Source organism: Panulirus ornatus, chromosome 46 (assembly GCF_036320965.1).
Source record: "Panulirus ornatus isolate Po-2019 chromosome 46, ASM3632096v1, whole genome shotgun sequence".
NCBI lineage: Eukaryota > Metazoa > Arthropoda > Malacostraca > Decapoda > Palinuridae > Panulirus > Panulirus ornatus.
This window is the reverse complement of record NC_092269.1, coordinates 7109228-7128692: the sequence shown is the minus strand read 5'-3', so window position 1 is coordinate 7128692 and position 19465 is coordinate 7109228. Positions and strand designations below refer to the sequence as shown.

Below are 19465 nucleotides of genomic sequence, written 5' to 3'. Positions count from 1 at the left end.
ACAGAAGGATCTTACCATGACACACAGCCTTGACACATCTTACCATGACACACAGCGTGACACATCTTACCATGACACACAGCGTGACACATCTTACCATGAGACACAGCGTTGACACACCCATGGTACACTACGTGAGGACTACCAGCCCCAGTTACTCGTCATGAAAACACTGAGATGAGAAAATACATGAAAATTTGAGATTTTGATGAACACTGAGGGCGAGCAATGGTCAGGGGTATTCCCCTTCCCCCCCGGGAGGCAGGGGAGAGATGAGGGAGTGTTGCCATAGTGACATGATAACCAAGGTGTACAACTTACTCCCCAGCCTGGTCCTTCTCTTCCATCTTGGTTATGACGGGCATCTCCTAACGTGGTTCCTGACACACGCCCACTGTGTGTGTGTTACTGCTCGACTGTTGTTTGTGGCTGGCCGCACGCGTCAGTCCCTCGCCGGCTTCCTCTCTCAGCAGGAGACACACAAGCTTACAAGCACTGTTATAACCAAGACCTGTAGCGGGAGGGAGCGTCAGTCCCGACACTGTGTGACTCATATACTGTCGCGTCCGACACTGAAAACGTGAGAAACCAGCTGGTTCCAGGCTGGAATACAGGACGCAATTGTTTGTTTGGGAATCCGATCCTGCCACTCCGTCGGCCTGGAGTACACTAGAATATACCAGGAAGGTCACAACCGCCAAGGTGATAACATCGGCCGCCAGTGGTAGCGGCTCACTCAGCTTTTATCAGTGGAAGGTGTGAAATCATGCACAGGTTGGAAGTGTGGCAACAGCGCGCACACACTGGTCACATGCTCACTCGTATTGATCAATCGCGAAGGACGAAGAGGTCGACGCCGGTCTGCCGAAACATTATGAAACTAACCACCTTTCTTGTTATATTGTAAAATATATATATATGTATATAAATACGGACGTTATACTGTAGCCCCGGACATAGGTGAGGGATTAGTGTATCCGGGAGGAGCAGGGAAGTGTACCCATGGTTATTGATTAGGTGAAGGTTATCGTAGGTGACTTTGAGTAGGAGGAGACGCAGTGAAGGTGGGGGCAGCTAAGGGGAAACTTGCTTGCTAAACTCAACCTTCCTACCTATCTACCTACCTGTCCGTATGTCTGAGCAGCAGAAACAATGAACAGTTTTATCATGTGACATAGTAACAGCTTAACACCCCCTCCCACTCACCGGACCCATGTATATACACCCCGCTGCTAAGAATGAACAAAGTTACATACATGGCCATATTTCGTTTCTCATTTGTTTGTCTCAAAAGACATCAACTTTGGTAATATCACAGATATGTTCAAGTGTTTCCAGGGAGTGTGTTTATAAAGATAGAATGTTACTGTAGGTACGTGAGGAATTAATTTTTTTTATATCACTTGATTCATGTCCATGCACTGGCTGAGTTACCTCGTGACCTGGTTACTACATACGCCTTTTCCTTGCGTAAAGCGTATATATACCTTGGCGCACGGACGACGTACCCTATAACCCACCGCGTACGTAGGTAGCCTCTGAGGAATTGTCATCCTCTAGCCACGGGGGTCGGCCATCTTATATTACACAGTGGTAAACAGTCACCCAACACTGCCATAAACACTTGAACTGTATACAGTGACTCTTATGAATCTGTTGTCTCTGTACATGTGTATTTACGCACGCTTTTTTTAATGCCTTACACGGCCAGCCTACACCGGAGCGCATCCATCTTACGCTAGGAAAACGAGTTCGTCGGTTGCAGTTCCGCCATGTATGCAAGTCTTTTCAAACTTGTGGCGGTAATTCCAAAGACCACTCGTAACACTTTACTGGTTTACTCCACATGAGAGAGAGAGAGAGAGAGAGAAGAGAGAGAGAGAGAGAGAGGAGAGAGAGAGAGAGAGAGAGAGAGAGAGGATCATATGGAAGATGGTGGATGGCGCCATGAGCTGACACGTCATGGAACTTATTTTCCCGTGGAATCCTCTGCTCATTACATGAGCTTGCTACAGCAACACTTGTTTGATAACTATTGTACATATGCACACGTGAAGGTCTCATAGGTTCATCATAATACTGGATCACGTACGATATGTTTAACCACGGTTTGGTTCGTTTTTTCGTGTGATGGTGGTGTGTGTATGTATGTATGTATGTACAAGGTTGACCACCAGTGGGAGCAGTGCATTAATGTCGGTCGGTGAACGTGCGTGAGTGGACGCTGGCGAATGGTGGGAGACGCATTTCCCTCCTGCTCGTCTGCAGGACCCTACGTCAGCGGCCAGCTTAACCATTCAGTGCGGAACAACACTGACCAATGAGAAACTTGATCTATGTTAGTTTTGTTTGCTGGTTAGGTTTTCCATCGTAACCAAACTTGCATTGTGGGATTTTGTCATTGTTTTGTTACTAAATTTTCTTGCGTGAGATGTGTATCTTTGTGGTAGCTTTTCATTGTTTTCTTGTTATATTTTCCAACAACCTGACTTGGTTTGTGGTGGTTTGTCGTATAATGTATCTCTCACGCAGCATAACACGCCCCTGGTAAGGTTAGGTTAGGTAGCGTATGGTGACTGGCTAACATAATACAAACACAGTACAGTTAGTCATTGTTTCTAACCGCTGCAGTGAGTAAACAAAACAAAAAAAAAATGGTGGTGAGATGTCCTAGTGTCAAGCAGTATGTCGGCGTGAGGTAAGGACCGTGTCCAACCCTGTGAGGGCTGGCCACGCACGCTCAGCTGGCTGGCCTCCCTCACTCCCACGACCGTAACACCACCGTGGCCAGCCGGCATGTTGGCCCCCGCCAGGGACGTTGTGGAGGCCTTGTCACCTGGCCTCACCCCGTCATTCGTACGTCTGTAAGTAACTGTGTAGTATAACAGACGTCTCCACTCATTGTGGTCATCTCGGGTGCCTGGGGTTCTCGTATGTTATTTCATTTATATTATTTAATAAGAAAATTATGGATTCGTTTATTGACGCCTTCGATTTAGGTTCCTCATTATAATTATTTTGTAGATCTTTGTAGCCAGGTTACGTCGACAATATAACGAGCTTGTAAGTGTGTTTATAATACCAGTTTTCAGCAAGGATTACACATTTGATATGTTTACAAACACTCATTTCCAGAGTGGTCCTTACACCACTGAGTGTCATGATTTTTAAGCAAGTTAAAACTTTAGTAGTCATCTTAATTACTCTAGGAATACAAATCCAATTTGGTCAACTTCCCTGTACATGATATTAATGACGACATCGTAATTTGAATTGGCATCTTCATTACCTTCCACCGGAAGCTTCGCTCCAATGATCAGTTCGCCGTTTTCTTTCATGGTGGGAAGGTTTGCGTAATGGAGGGGTTACTGAGTTTGAGCACATCAGTCCATACAAATCACCCTAGGTTATGATACAACGACCTTTGACCTGACAGGGACCAGGTCAAACGCCATGCTATCATCTCTTAAGGGTTTTACCGTGGTGCTTAAGGGATTATATATAGTACATTACTGGAGTAAGGAAGAACACAACGTATGAAATGAATTATGTTTTTTGAAGTACAATGGATTGTCAGAAACATGTCGTTCACGTAGTCCAGCTGATCTTGCATCAAGAGAAATTGTATCAGTTAATGGATTTCACATCTTGATTTACAATCTAAAACTCAGAACAGAAATAATGTTTGAGGTCGGTAAAGAAAACAAAGATTTTCATCGGTATTGAAAACATTTCATGAATATCAACACCATTTGTCAGATCTCAAACAGAGAGTGAAATCTCGAAATGGGACACGGGAGTAGACTGAGCTGGTCTGGACGTGAGTGATACCATACTTGCACATTATTCTCCTGCGTCTTCGCATTTCGCGTCTCAGTTAGAATAGTTTATCTTTAAAGAAAACGGGAAATGCTTTAGAAAACCACAACGAAGCAAGATGTAGGTCTGGAACAATGGCGGAGTGGGCAGCAGTGAGGGGAAGCTTTGTGTTGTGTGAACGTCTGGTGGGCGGCCGGCCGGGCCGCTCACTGTGGGAGGGAGGGAGGAGGAGAGGCGGTGAGGGAGGGACTGTGGTTTGTGGCGGTGGGAGGAGGTTGCACGGGGAGAACGTGAGCTTGGATCTACGCAAATGACGCAGCGCAAATAGAAATCTTAACCCACGTACTTATGCAGCAGCCACCACCTCGGGCAGAGCAGACGAAACAAGAGACGAAAAGGAGTGAATAACTATACAATTTTACCATGAACCAGTTCGCTATACTGCCGCTGGGGAAAGAAGAAACACGTCCAGGTCCACTGTCCCGGGCCACCACCTCACGTCCAGGTCCACTGTCCCGGGCCAACACACCTCACGTCCAGGTCCACTGTCCCGGGCCAACACACCTCACGTCCAGGTCCACTGTCCCGGGCCAACACACCTCACGTCCAGGTTCACTGTCCCGGACCAACACACCTCACGTCCAAGTCCACTGTCCCGGGCCAACACACCTCACGTCCAGGTCCACTGTCCCGGGCCAACACACCTCACGTCCAGGTCCACTGTCCCGGGCCAACACACCTCACGTCCAGGTCCACTGTCCCGGGCCAACACACCTCACGTCCAGGTCCACACATGTTGATGTTCTTGTGGGTGTAAGATGAGGCTGTGTGAACTACAGTGTTGCAGCACAGACAGTGTGGCTTGACGACAACGGTGACACACACACGCTATACACACATATACAAACCCCTGGACAGAGCAGTACAGACCTGGGATACAGAGGAACACAAACAACAACACACCACTGGTTCCCGTCGTGGTGGCTGCTTGTGGTGGTGGCAGGTCTACGAACACCCTTGCTTCCCTCACAGCTTCAGTGCATCACGACGACCAGCCAGCCATCCAGGTACACATGGAACAACGCCTGACCTAGCCATGCTAATTACCTTCTGAACCATCTAGAAACAACAACACTACACACACACACACACACACACACACACACACACACACACACACACACACACACACACACAACATAAAGTCAACCGGGGATATATTGAGCACAAGCAAATAAAATGTTTTCACTTCCACACACGCACACACACACGCACACACACACACACACACACCACACACACACACCACACACACACACACACACAGAACCCTTACAATATACCTGTATATTCTTCACCTCTCTCTCTCTCTCTCTCTCTCTCTCTCTCTCTCTCTCTCTCTCTCTCTCTCTCTCTCTCTCTCTCTCTCTCTTTCTCTCTGTTCCATTTCACAGCCCTCCTTTCCCCCCGTCCTGCCACTTCCCCTCCGCTAACAGCCATGTTGGATAACGTACATATCATACAGATAAGTGGCTGAGTGATGCTTCCTGACACCCTACATCCCTCCCTCTGGTGTCTCATGGTCCTACATGTTACTACTGCGAATACAACCACCACTACAACCACTACCACGATTACAACCACTACTACGACCATTAATGTCGTTTCAGAGTAGCTTGTTTGATTAATTCACAAAAGAGCTTAAGATTAAGGTGTGTGTGTGTGTGTGTGTGTGCAGGTTTGGCTTACGGAGGAGGAGGGTGTGGGGGGGGGGGGCGGTTACTGGTGGTGTTGGTAATGGCATAAGGTCTTCTGAGGCAGGCAGAGGTGTAGTACATGACCAAGCCAGCCAGCTGTGACCCGGCTGCGCCCACCCCCCAACTCCTACATTTGACGTACCACGACGCGTTATTCAATAAGGTGGAGTCTTGTTCTCTGATGATGTTTTGGACTTTGATATTATTCTGATATTTAGGGAAATTCTTGAGCAGTGATGGTGGGCAATTTGTGTATCATGAAGGGCTCTTATGACATCCCAATGTTCAGGCGCATTCTGAGCTTCCCGTATTGTTTACTATTACATTTATGATACCAGTATATATATATATATATATATATATATATATATATATATATATATATATATATATATATTATATATATATATATATATATAATAGATAGATAGATAGATAGATAGATAGATAGATAGAGAGAGAGAGAGAGAGAGAGAGAGAGAGAGAGAGAGAGAGCGTTCGTGGTTGTCATACATAACTGGCTCAGCTAACACGGCATGTAATAACATTATGATTCGTCCGCAGTGCCGTGTGTTGTGTAGGCTGGAGAGTAGACGCGGTTTGCCTCTCTGGGGAGAGAGAGTGAGAGTGAGAGGTGTGTGTGTGTGTGTGTGTGTGTGGGGGGGGGGGGGCGAGTGAGAGGCGGGTGTGGCTCTCTTTCATCTTCACGCTGTGAGCGCGTGACGTCCCCCCCACCTCCCTGTGGGTGGAGTATTATCTACGTCTTGGTGTGGCTTCATGCCAGAGGCTCCTTCCCTCCCTCACCTTTTGTGGGTGAAGGACCTGACGTGGCCTCCCACACCTCCTGCAGGAGGGGAGGATATACGTGTGGGTGAAGGACCTGACGTGGCCTCCCACACCTGCAGGTGACCTCCCACACCTCCTGCAGGTGGCCTCCCACACCTGCAGGAGGGGAGGAGATACGTGTGGGTATGTGAGGTAAGGTCTCTTTTTCTGACTCCGCTGTACCATCCTCATACATTTCGAACCCCTCCATGTTGACGGTGACACACACACACACACACACACACACACACACACACACACACACACACACACAGAGGGAGAGAGAACGGAAGTCGGGGAAGGATGAGGGATCACAAGGGTACTGTCTTGTAACTCGTGGCATTTGAATCAGCCCTTAAAGGTCAGGTCAACTATATGCAGGTCATCATTGCTCAGGAGCTTGCCCACTCGGGCAAGTGCTGTCGTGTTCAAAGGCACGTACCGTCGTGTTCCAGAATCGTACAGTCGTGTTCCAGTATCATACCGTCGTGTTCCAGTATCGTACCGTCGTGTTCCAGTATCGTACCGTCGTGTTTCAGTATCGTACCGTCGTGTTCCAGAATCGTACCGTCGTGTTCCAGAATCGTACCGTCGTGTTCCAGTATCGTACCGTCGTGTTCCAGTATCGTACCGTCGTGTTCCAGTATCGTACCGTCGTGTTTCAGTATCGTACCGTCGTGTTCCGGTATCGTACCGTCGTGTTCCAGAATCGTACCGTCGTGTTCCAGTATCGTATCGTCGTGTTCCAGTATCGTACCGTCGTGTTCATGAGGGAGGGAGGGAGGGAGGGAGGGAGGTGGGTAAATTCGGAGGACCCATGATCGACTTCCGGAGTAGAAGTTATGACAGAGGATCACCAGCTCAGGCAGAGACGAGCCAAACTTTGGATGTGGAAGTTTTGCCTCCAGTCAGCGGGCGTCAAGGAAGGACGTAGTGACCTTGTTTGTAAGGATGAGGAGTAAAGAGGATTGGAGTTGGTCGGGTTACATGAGAAGGGGGAAGCACGTCAACTTCAGAGAGGGGAAAAGTACATCCTAAATTGCATTACCATGGTCGTGTACAGTCAGGGAGTTCTACACGTGCTGGAAGACCCAGAAAATGTGGAAAAAAATAATCATGAAGTAAATAATTGTAAACTTTGTAAATGTATTGTATACGAAGAGTGAATGTGGACAGTGAAGGTTGACGCATCGAATGACCTCAAATGTTACAGATTGAAGAAGTTACAGATATGAGGATTCGGTGGGGCTAATACTTCTTTGTACGGAGTTCGATAGCACACAAGGACTGATTCGTCCTTGTGTATAGAACTACTGTCATATCAGAAGTGGTTCCAGCTGGCGGTACACAATAGTCGATCCTGGACGACTCCAGTTTAACTCTCCCATTTTGACCTCCAAACTTAACCTACTTACCCTTTACGTTTCTCTTTTCCTCTGGTCTACAGATAAAACTCGATACGTACTCGCCAGTGCTGGCTGCTTGTGTGCCCCTAACCTTTAGCTAGACTCACGTTAATACTTTGACCAAACCAGTGCGTCGCATGATGACATTGTGGCCGTTGGTAACTCGAAGATGAGCCGTTGTGATGTGTTTCCCTGGCTGTACTCTCACATGCCTGTTGTAACCGGTATGACGGGACATTTTTTCTGATTGGTATTCCTTTCTACTTCCTCAACAACTCTTTTTAAGATTTTTCTTTGGTCTTTCCTTTTTCAATCTTTTTTTTAGCCATTCTCTCTGCCCTCACTGGGTTGCAGGTGGAGGGTATATTGCTCTCTGCCTCTTTCCATCACTGTGTTGGTGTGTGTACGGCAGACCCTGAGTTCCACGGTTGAGAGTCGACCGAACTCAGTCGTTCAAAGATTGGGAACCCGCTGGTGGGGTCTGGCGCCCATTTTATGAGTGTGTGTTAAAGTTGGTGCAGACGTTGTGAGGATGGATGAAGGCTTGCAGCCTTCGGCCTCACTCAAGATTTCCAAATCAATGTTAGTTATAACGCTTAAGTTTTTTTTTTCTCTTTTTTCAACGTAATTTGCCGTTGTTATGAGGGTGGCAGGGACCTCGAAACCCGGCATGTTGCGTTGGTGGAGTGGAAGTGAGCTGAAGGAGAGCTGCTTATCTCTCTGTAGTTCCAGGTTGTGTGGTGATGGTGGGGGTCGAGGGGAACATCGAAGTGGTGGTCGGTAGCGGGGAGACATCGAAGTCACGGCCGGTAGCCGGGCGCCGCTGCAACACAGCTCCCAGGGGGTTTTTAGACTACCTTCCCTTTGGGCCCAAAAGTGTGGCAAACTCATTTGGCCAAACCCCGTCCCTTGGGGTTCCTTCACTTAATGAGGGGGCCCCCCCCCCCCGGAGGGCCCCCCCCCAAAAAAGAAATATATATACATTCTTTGTTTTGTTTGAGTTATTTTACGTATTAATTCTAACTTTCATTGTGGTTTCGTAGTTAGGGCAAAGTGGCACTGAAATGGAAAATGTTGGAAATGCTTATTTTGATTATCTGAATTAACCCTGTGATGGGAGAGGGATGGTCTTAACTGAGTGTCTTTGTCGAGGAGGACCCCCGTGGCCACCTCGAGGTCCATCTTCATGTATCCTTGAGCATTTACTTGAGCACGATGGTACGACAACCACCCTCGCCATGGCTACGCTGTGATGGTGTGACCACCTTGGCTAAGATGGCCTTAGCCTTTGACCTTATATCCTTTAATGGTCAGGCCAAAAAAGGGTGAGTCCCTCGTCACCCAGGGTCCCGGGGTTTAAATGTCCCCCTTGGTCGGGGTTTCCTTCATGCGTCATGCATGAGGTGTGTCGTGTACACAAGATGGGGAAAGATAAGTTTTACCTGAAAAGAAATTGGGAATAATAAGGACCGTTTTGTTGTGGCCATTAACACTTCCGTGTTCTTTTAGTCACGTGTTGATGGTATGGGCTGTGTGTAGCGGGGGTGAGTACCGTGGTGGTGGGCAGAGTGGAAAATGGGGTGTAAAGGGGGATTGATGTGAGGGGCAGTGAACAGTGAGTGTGTGGTGATAGTGAAGACAGTCAACAGTGAGTGTGTGGTGACAGGACAGTGAACAGTGAGTGTGCGGTGATAAGTGAGGACAGTGAACAGTGAGTGAGGGAAAGTGAAACAAGTGGGAGTGGTGTGTGATCTGGGCAGGATGTGGCCTGGCACGGATGTGCTGCTGACTGAACACACCCGTGTGTGTGTGTGTGTGTGTGTGTGTGTGTGTGTGTGTGTGTGTGTGGTATGTGCTGAGCTCAGCTGCAGAGACAGCCACGCTGCTGATGCTTCCCTTAATCCTTCCGCTCCAGTGTAGGGCCGGCCCCGCAGTGCCTCAATGGCGTAGGGGCAGTGTAGCACCGGATCCCTAGTGCCAGGACAGTGTACGGGCAGTGTAGTGCCAGCAGCGTAGTGTCAGGACAGTGTGCGGGCAGTGCAGTGTGTGTGTGTGTGTGTGTGTTTAAGTTTTAGAACAGTGCATCGGCAGTGAAAGACTCGAGGAACATCCAGACCAGTGAAGAGCGGTGAAAGATATATGCTAATAGACCTGTAATATCTTTGATATACTACTTAATAATTTATATATATATATATATAATATATATATATATATATATATTTATATATTATATATATTATATATATATATATATAAATTGTCAATTGGTTTTGCGTTTTGTAGCAAGAGGGAGAGGGGGTGGGGTGCGCGAGATGTACCCAGTTTGTTGCCCATATCGAAACCAAGCAGAACAGACTCAACTTGCAGGTGTTCCACTTGGTAGTCTGTTTATTATTAGCTCCCTGTTAGGAGGCGTAATATAGAAGCTTTTTTCTCAAAAAAATAAATAGATTTCCTCTAAAAATTCATTATAATAAGTATTTTCATGCTGAATACAAATCTGGTGTTAAGATTTCGTGTAGTCGTCTTTATGATATTCATTTAAGCTGGTAAATGTATGTACCCCTGCGTACAGTCTCTCTCTCTCTCTCTCTCTCTCTCTCTCTCTCTCTCTCTCTCTCTCTCTCTCTCTCTCTCTCTCTCTCTCTCTCTCACTACGCCGCAAGCAGGGGTGTAACGGGTGGTGGCCACGCTCAGTGCTGGGTAATCTTGCAATGATGAAATTTGATAGGATGATCAGCGAGGGTGTTGTGTTGTGTTGTGTTGTGGTGACGATCCTGAGAGCACGACGGTACGGACCTTGAGTACGACCTAAGACTGACGTGGTAGTTCTGATCACACACACACACACACACACACACACACACACACACACACGTCACACCTAAGGGAGGCCGGGGTGTTACACAGACCAACAGACGAGTCTCTCTGACGAGTGTGGTGTGCCAGATACTGGAAAAGATATTGTGACAGCGATTGATGGCCACCTGGTGAGCAGGAACTTAGGCTAGAGACGCGACAGCGACGACTCGGGGAAGGGTGACGCTTGTAACAAATCTCTCGGACTGTACGACAAAGTGGCCTCCAGTTTTGACAATAGAGAAGATAGGGTGGATCATTTACATATCTGGACAGCCTGAAAGCATTTGACACTCTCCGACTTGGGAGGTTGGTGAGGGAGCTGAATTTTCAGGCACGGATTGTGTGTGTGTGTGTGTGTGTGTGTGTGTGTGTGTGTGTGTGTGTGTGTAGGATACAGCACATGTTGAGCAGACCTCACATGTTGTGTTGTTGTAGAATACACCACATGGTGAAAGGACCTCAAGTGTTGTATTGGTGTGGAAATATGCAGATGTAGAGCGAACTAGTGTGACAGCGACTAGTGTGAGAGTAAGTGAGATTCGTTGTCTGATTGTGGTGTGTCTGGTGGTGTGGTGTATTACCAAGCATCCTGGCTTGCACGGGAGATTTAAATGTATTGGTGACGTGCCTGTAACCTGACACACTGGTATGGTGCCTGTAACCTGACACAGCAGTGTGGTCTGTAACCTAACACTCCAATGCGTTGCCTGTAACCTGGCACGATAGTGTGGTGCCTTTAACCTGATACATTGGTATGGTGCCTGTAACCTGGCGCAGGTGTGGGGCTTGTGGTAACCGGTTGGAGGTTCGCATGTCAGTTCCCCATCATGGTAGCTGTCTTCGTGCTGGGCCGCGGCTTCATCATCAAATTTATCCCCTGCCTCTGCCTGTGGTAGGCGTCCATTGGCTTTAATCAACGCCCATTAACCATTCCCTTCGTTAAGGACGATGAACGTGGCTGTACATTAATAGCTAATGTTACCAGGATGGAAAGACGAGGCTGGTACGACGTGCCTTGTATGTAAACAGATTACGAGGTTCTGCCATTATTTTCGTTCAGAGTTTGTGTCATGTGAACCTCGACCGTGCGATACTTGATGGTCAACCTTGAGGTCGTGATGTGTGTGTGTGTATGGGAGAGTCAAGGTCGACACTAGCGCCTGTGATGTTGCTTCTCAATTACGAGAGACGGATGTAAGGCGGAGAGTGGGAGGGTTACATAAATGTACAGACCACGTAAGGTCCAAGCGAGGTGGTCTGACCTCAACACTTCTGAAAGGGAAGTGGTTCCCCTTAAAAGTGGTCGTAGAAAAGTAGAGCAAAGCAAAAGGCTCTTTTCCCACCTTCCACTCCCTCCAGCAAGACGCCGGACGGGAAACAGGTAGAAAAAAAAAAATACCTTGCAGGACTAATATGCCTGAAGGAAAGTTTTATTTGAAAGTCAGAAGGTAGAGGGAAGGTCCATAGATCATGTATCATCACCAAACACTTGCACTCCCTCATTTTTTTATTATGAGATAAACTTTGAGATCCAGCATTGAGACGGTGTCTCTGTTACTCCTGATGTGGAAGGATATTTGTCAATACAGAACAGTTTGCTTTATAGTTCGATCCAGTGCCTTGCCTGACGACCATAAAGACTGTGTACATGACGAACGTGAGACTTATCCATGCAGCCAGATGTGTGGCGCACGACTGCCTCTGAGGAGGCTAGCTGGCTGGCTGGTTCTGTTCCATCCCCGTCTTTGTCTCCCGGGATCGATCCCTCCTCCACATAGCTTGCTCCGGGTCACAAACCAAACCACCCATGTTTCACTCATAACGTCAGTAAGAAACACAACCAAATAGTACACACTGAGAAGGAAGTGTATGCTACCTTTTTTTTTTTCCGAAGTGGCGTCAATATGTATCATTCTCCTTAGCCAGCCGGGTCTCTAGTTCACCTCGTCTCAGACGTGAGCGTCCGAGGTTCGGTTCTATCTTCGTAATCACTTTGGACCCTGACCATTGCCACACCCTCCCCAGTAAAGTCAGCCTGACATAATACTCTCCCTCACCTCCCCTCGTGTGTGTCGCACTCATTGGTGTTGATCCCCAGCACACGAGGTTATGTAGCGGCCCATCTCCACAAACCTACCGTCCTCAGTCGTCAATACTCATGTCTCTATGTACAGGAGACGTTCTCTTCTCACATCTCTGCTGTTTCTCATCCTCATGCAGTAGCGCTCCTCGGATTATATCTCGTACATGCAGACACACAGACGACAGGCCTGAAGACAGTTCAAGAGGTGGTGCCACACTGTTCTGAACAAGATGTCGGTCTCACACCACATATTTGTTCTTTCGAACCTCCTTGACGCCATGTTCCGCGCGTTCTCTCGGCAGAAATCGTCTGCAACACTTCGTCTTCCTCCTCCTCCTCCTCTTCCTCCAGCAGAAGCCTCTCTTCGATCTTGTGTATCCTCAGCAGTTGCCAGCCAGAACCTATTCCGATCAGCTAGTATCATAAGCAGTATGTATATTATTTTTCCCAAGAACTAACCAGGCAATATCTCGCTTATCTTACTTATTTTAATCTTTTCGATATATGTAAATTATTCCTAGTTGGATGTATTCTAAATCTGTTAATAACAATATCCTTTTTTTTTTTTTTTCATTGACGTATAAACTAATGGTAAAGTTGAATCATCAAGTGTGGAGACCATCTTGTCAATCATCTAACCCGCCAGAACTAAATCATGTATAAAAACATTGTGGAACATTAGGGTAAGTGGTTTCCTTGAACCTAACAGTTTATGGAATGTTATTCGTTTTTCATTATCTATTACGAACAGAAAAAAATAAGAGAGATAAATGAATTACACAAGAAATATGACATTATGAAAATATTGTATGGTGATGTGACACTATGAAAATATTGTATGGTGACGAATATTGACTTCGAGAGCAGCGAGTGATGTGAAGGTTGTGACACAAGTTGTCGTGCGTGTTGCTGCTTAGCACAACCCAGACACAGCTGCCAGACGTGTGTAGGGCTGTCGTACGTCGTGTCTCAAGATGGAAATTTCGCCGTCGTGAGTCACACTATAGGCTACACAATCTGGATGTAGTTGACAGTGATGATAATGATCATAATGATAACAATGATTCATTGGAAGTAATGACAGCTGAATAAGTGTAGGTATATGTAGTGAAAGTTCATCTGGTTCCTTGCAAAACACCGTTTGACTTTCTTAGTTTTATGTCCCATTTTAGAATTTAATTTCATTAATCAAATTAAGTAAATATAATAGTGACATTATCATTCACATCACAGTTGCACGAATACTAGATGAATAGATAGATAATAAGTTAAGGTTTGGCTCAATTTAAGGCTAGATTAACCATAAGGCTTGCTTAAACATAAGGCTAATTTAACCTTCAGCTTATAGGTTAATTACCACAATGCTAGGTTAATTGTAAGGCTTGGTTACCCGCAAGACTTGCTTGAATATAAGGATAGGTTAACAGTAAGTGTTCGTTAGACGTACCACTAAGTTAACCATGCAGCTAATACTCGGCCGGCTGCTGCGTCACACGATTACTGTGTGGCCTTTGGTAACTCAAGGGTGGGCCATTTTGACAACTGTTTCTTTCCCTTTACCTCGAAGCTTTGGAAGTGCCTCCTTTCTCAAGCCTTTTTCAACAACTATGACTTGACATAGGAAAAAAGAAAGAAAAAAAAAACCAACCAGGTTTTACACTTCCTCCAGAATTCGTAAATACTTTCTCTTGTCTTTTTTCCCCTTCACTAATCCATCTATATTTCAGTTAAGATTCGGCCTAGATTTGGACGTTCGTTCGTGACTGGAGCTACCCGTATAAAAAAAAATAATAATAATCGTAAGGCTTGGGTAAGTAGGGCTAGGCTGTCGATAATGCCAAATTAACAGTAATTTAGGGCGATCGTAATTCTAGGATAACCCCTCATCATAGACCAGGGGTTCTTAACCCGTGTTCCATGGCTCATTTACCAGTGGTCCACTGGATGAAAATGAATAAATGATTTACCATCGGAACTGTCACAAGTAAAGGTGTGTTCTTGACTGTGGTTTCAGACCCGATATGATATTGGATATATGCTGATGGTGGTCCACAGACACAACGGGTGTCTCTAAGTGGGCCACATACATACAGAGTTTAAGTATTTTTTTTTTCATTTAGACAAGCCATAAGGCGAGGTTAATCATAGAGGCAGGCTGACTGTGAGGCTAAGTTAGCCGTGATGCTTGCCTGGAATGTGTGATGACGCGGTTCGTGTAAACATTTACGTGTGGCTCTGTATACAGGGAGGGAGCTGTTGGGGAAGACCCACAGCGAGAGTTGATTGGGTGATGAAGTGGCAATAGCTTGTGCAATACCGGTGATCAGATATTGAAATAAATTCATATTGTACCGGATAAAGATGCTTGAACTTAGGGCAGTAAGAGTAATTCATTCTGTACAAACATATATGAAAAATGGGGGGAAGCGAGTTGTTAAATGGGGTGGATCTCTTTGATCAAGATGGTACACGCCATCTACGTAGTTGTCGTAAAATTATAATCTGTAGTCTCCACAGCGGTATTCGGAGAGGGTATGGAGGAGAGGGTGTACATGTGGCGTAGTCGTGTTCTCAAGGTGTCACACCGTTTGTGCAGCCGATGATTTAAGCTGTGATAAACACACACACACACACCTTGGGCGACCCAGAATCTGTCGCTACATTCATCTCACTTTACCGCTTGAGGACAATGACCCCCCCCCCCCCCCTTCACAATGTTGCTGCGTAGTGTGTGTGTGTGGCGTTGCCTTCACTTGTGTGTTGTTCGCACTGATGGTTGACGAAGAGTCGGTCACCGGGCGTAGATACCATATCAGCACAAGCTGGGCGGCCTCTCATATCGTTATCTCTAATGATAAGATTTGCTGAAGGGGTGGGATGGGAGGGGGGAAACGGGCGCTCTTGAGCCACGGATGGGAAAGATGACACATCCTGGGTACAATATAAACTATTAATCCAGACAGCATTTCTTGCAGTTAAGGACAAATGAAGTGTAATGGTGTTTTAATGAGGATGATGAAGTTCGACTGAGTTGAAATTTTACCATTTGTAATCTCAATCTTAATTGCCGTCTCTTCGTATTTTTCTCCTATAAGAATACAAGAATATGAACCAACGCTTTTAAGACATCCCAATTCAAAATTATAATGTGAAGCAGCTGTTTGTAACAAGGTGTCATTCGCCATGTAAGCTTCATCGCGTAGAAGAATAAAATGCACATGGATGCAGCGGTCACTCTGTTAATATTTTGTCACACTTATTATAACATTTTTGGGATGACTAGCCAATCATCCGGGTGAAAATGACCAAACTGTACATTACATCCTTGATTACGAGAGTTGACATTTTACGAATCTACCATAAACCGTAAATATTGAACTAACCTACAATTTTTTATGCTCGTAATGTCATTCACGAAAAATTATTTCAGTGTTCAGTTATGATGACGTTCATAATGATTGTTCATCATATTTCACATTTGTTTTCATTACGTACATATAGGCCAAAACATACAGTGCTTCTCTGTTAGGTAAAGATAAACAATGACGTACATCATGGTCAGGACTGTGGTGGTTCACACAGTCATGATAATGATGATGATAATAATGATGATGATGATGATGATGATGATGATGATGAAGGGGACATGACTGAAGGAACAGGTGAACATTTGCTGGTGAACACAGTTCCCAAACACGTTGTGCAGACTCGGTGTAAAGAAATACGTGACTTTATAAGGCAGATCAAAGCAACTTGAAAATAATGTGGCCAGCAAGAACATTGCTCAACAGTTTAGTGATATCACAAAACTATGTTGGTACATTGCCTTTGTGTGTGTGTGTGGGGGGGTTGGATGCTCTGACCACCACCACCACAAGATCGTTACCGAAGACACTGATGTTATGTGATTGCAAGACTACGTCTCTTAGTGCTACTGCTGCTTTGGCTTATCTGGAGATGTTAATCGTAAGAATTGTAAATCTTATGGCCAAACGGTTGGACACATACCACATCTCTGTGACGTAGAATGTGGAAAAGAAAACAGAGCTTTTCAGGGATATGTCGAAACAAACCCAACAGGAAAATGTCACAACATCATATTGTTAATAACAAGATATAACTACGTAATATAGCTTATGTAATTAACCAGTAACTGTTAATGAGAATGGAATCTGTCCATTGAAGTGTGAGGAAGACCTCTGTAATCCTTGTGGGTCACTGCTCACAGGATGAGCCCGGATGGTGTGCACAGTAGATTGACTGCTGCTACTGGCACAGATCTCTGATCATTCGACGAACGAGGCCTGAGGGTTGGGGTCTGGCTCACGACCCTGTGTGGCAGGTCGTAATGTACGTTATGGAGAGACGTGTTGATGGTTCAGTGGAATATTCTCTTTCACAAGTGTCTTCGTCCTCCTCTTCCTGGTTACGATTGCGCCCTGCCTCCATCCTTGGGGAGGTCATCATGGTGAGTGTCTGAAGCAAGTTTGCTTCACGGGACGACTCCTCAGTATCGTGACCGTCGTCCGCTGCTGAGCGTCGCGTCACGCACACAGCGTCTGTGTCCACACGATCACCTCCTCGCTACGTCCTGGCTCATACCTCTCTCCACCTCGAGGCCCAGTCACCCAGACACGTCTACTTCACCGTCGCTGTCGATCTGGACGACGGGCGGCGCGCTCACCGTGGGAGTCGTTGTGCACGTAACCCATCATATGAACTTCGGAGATCGCCTTTCTTTTCTTTCAGTGTTGGCACATCCATGACACCCCCCCCCCTTAACCTTTTCCATGCTGCTGCCGTGTGTGTGTGTGTGTGTGTGTGTGTGGAATTACCACTTGTGCGTTACTGGGAGAGAGAGATTTATGTGTTGTCCCGTCTTTCAACATGGTACACAAGGACATTAGGTTTATTTTGCATGTTTACAAACACTCCAGCTTTAACCCGGAGCTCATTTCTCGACCAGTCGTAAGGGGAGCATAAACAGCTGGGGTTGATTGTGGGCACCGCCGTCATACCGTGGATTTGAACCCGCTCAAGTCGGACCTCGGGGAAGGCCCGTGTTGACTCAGGGACCTAGTAACGCTAACCACTGCACCACGAAAGCAAATGAAAAGCAGTAAAACTTCCCTTGTAATATGGTTTGTGGCGACGTGTCTCTCCCTCTGACCTCCCTTCCCTTCATCTACCCACTAGTCACCACACCTTCACTACAGGTCAGGTTAGACAACAGCTCTGGTCCTCGCAGTTGATGTGGAGGGTGAGTGACTGCACTAGTGGCTGATGTGGTTGCCTAGCAAGCATCAGGGACGGTCGGGCATTAATTAAATACGCGTCTTTCCGCCGTGCTGCTCACACACACACCGCTCTCTGTCGTGCAGCAGACTCGTTTTATAAGCAGAAAGGCTGTTGACTGTGGGCGGCATCGCACGACCTAGGCTTGCTTCCTCCCGTCCTACTCACCTATGCTTGCTTCCTCCCGCCCTACTCACCTAGGCTTGCATCCTCCCGCCTACTCACCTAGGCTTGCTTCCTCCCGCCCTACTCACCTAGGCTTGCTTCTCCGCCTACTCACCTAGGCTTGCTTCCTCCGCCCTACTCACCTAGGCTTGCTTCTCCCGCCCTACTCACCTAGGCTTGCTTCCTCCTGCCCTGCTCACCTAGGCTTGCTTCCTCCTGCCCTGCTCACCTAGGCTTGCTTCCTCCCGCCCTGCTCACCTAGGCTTGCTTCCTCCCGCCCTGCTCACCTAGGCTTGCTTCCTCCCGCCCTGCTCACCTAGGCTTGCTTCCTCCCGCCCTGCTCACCTAGGCTTGCTTCCTCCCGCCCTACTCACCTAGGCTTGCTTCCTCCCGCCCTGCTTCTCACCATCCTCCTGGCAGAATGTGGGGAATGGAGTCTCATAAGGATCACACTTCAGTGTGATAAAGGAATGCAATATTCTATTAAGCACATACGTAGAACAAAGAATAGTTTCACTGCAGGTCACTCGATGGAAGGACGTGTTAGCCTAAGCCTTTTCTACCTGCTTCCACTTGCCTTTGTTTGTTCCGATATATTTTTTTTTTTTCTGTGCTAGTTGAGACGATTTGGCCAAGTGAATGTCTTCATCAAGATCATCTTATTACCACTCATACACAAAGCTGGCTCGACTCAAAGCAGTATGTGATTCCGTCATGGTCAGTTACAGTTACCGATGTGCCACCATGACACACATTTCCCTTCCTCACATGTAAAGTCACACGTTCAAAATGTTGGTGTCTTGAAATACTCTCTTGTTTGTTTCGAGCGCGGCTGAGAGTGAGGGAGGGTTGGATTCTTCTTCAGAACAAAGGCGCATCGCAAGCGGGGGCTTGGTCGCGTCCACTGCCGGTTTGACTGACCGTTATGACGGACAGGACCTTTGAGAGGATGTGTCATTACCCAGAGGAAACCTAAGATCTTCATCATACACCTCACCACGCCAGCATACCTATAATGAGAGGTTGTCTCAGGTCTGTCTGTGTGTTTCGGGAAGTTTTTATGCCTCCCCGTCTCTCTCTTATTGTAAATAATATACTACGTGTTTCATGTGTGTGTGTGTGTATATACACGTAAGCACACCAAAATATAAGCCCATTTATCGACTAACCCTGTGGTGAGGATGAACATCTGGGTTCAGTGTAGGCTAATTGCCGCGCCCAGGATTCGAACCCGAGCCAGCCCCACCCCG

The 19465-nt window shown here is 46.7% G+C and overlaps 1 protein-coding gene across 2 annotated transcripts in view; it reads right to left on the bottom strand.

The window, feature by feature from the left end:
* Positions 1 to 19465, bottom strand: part of Drat (Death resistor Adh domain containing target) — an 85864-nt gene that overhangs the window by 57301 nt on the left and 9098 nt on the right. Inside the window, exon 1 of one of the 2 annotated variants that reach the window (XM_071688747.1) lies at positions 322 to 733. The exons of the other annotated variant lie outside the window; for it this stretch is intronic. Within the exon in view, the coding sequence (XP_071544848.1) occupies positions 322 to 365 (44 nt within the window). The 5' untranslated portion in view covers positions 366 to 733. Of the gene's footprint in view, positions 1 to 321; positions 734 to 19465 lie in introns of those variants that run through there. 2 annotated transcript variants of the gene reach the window in all.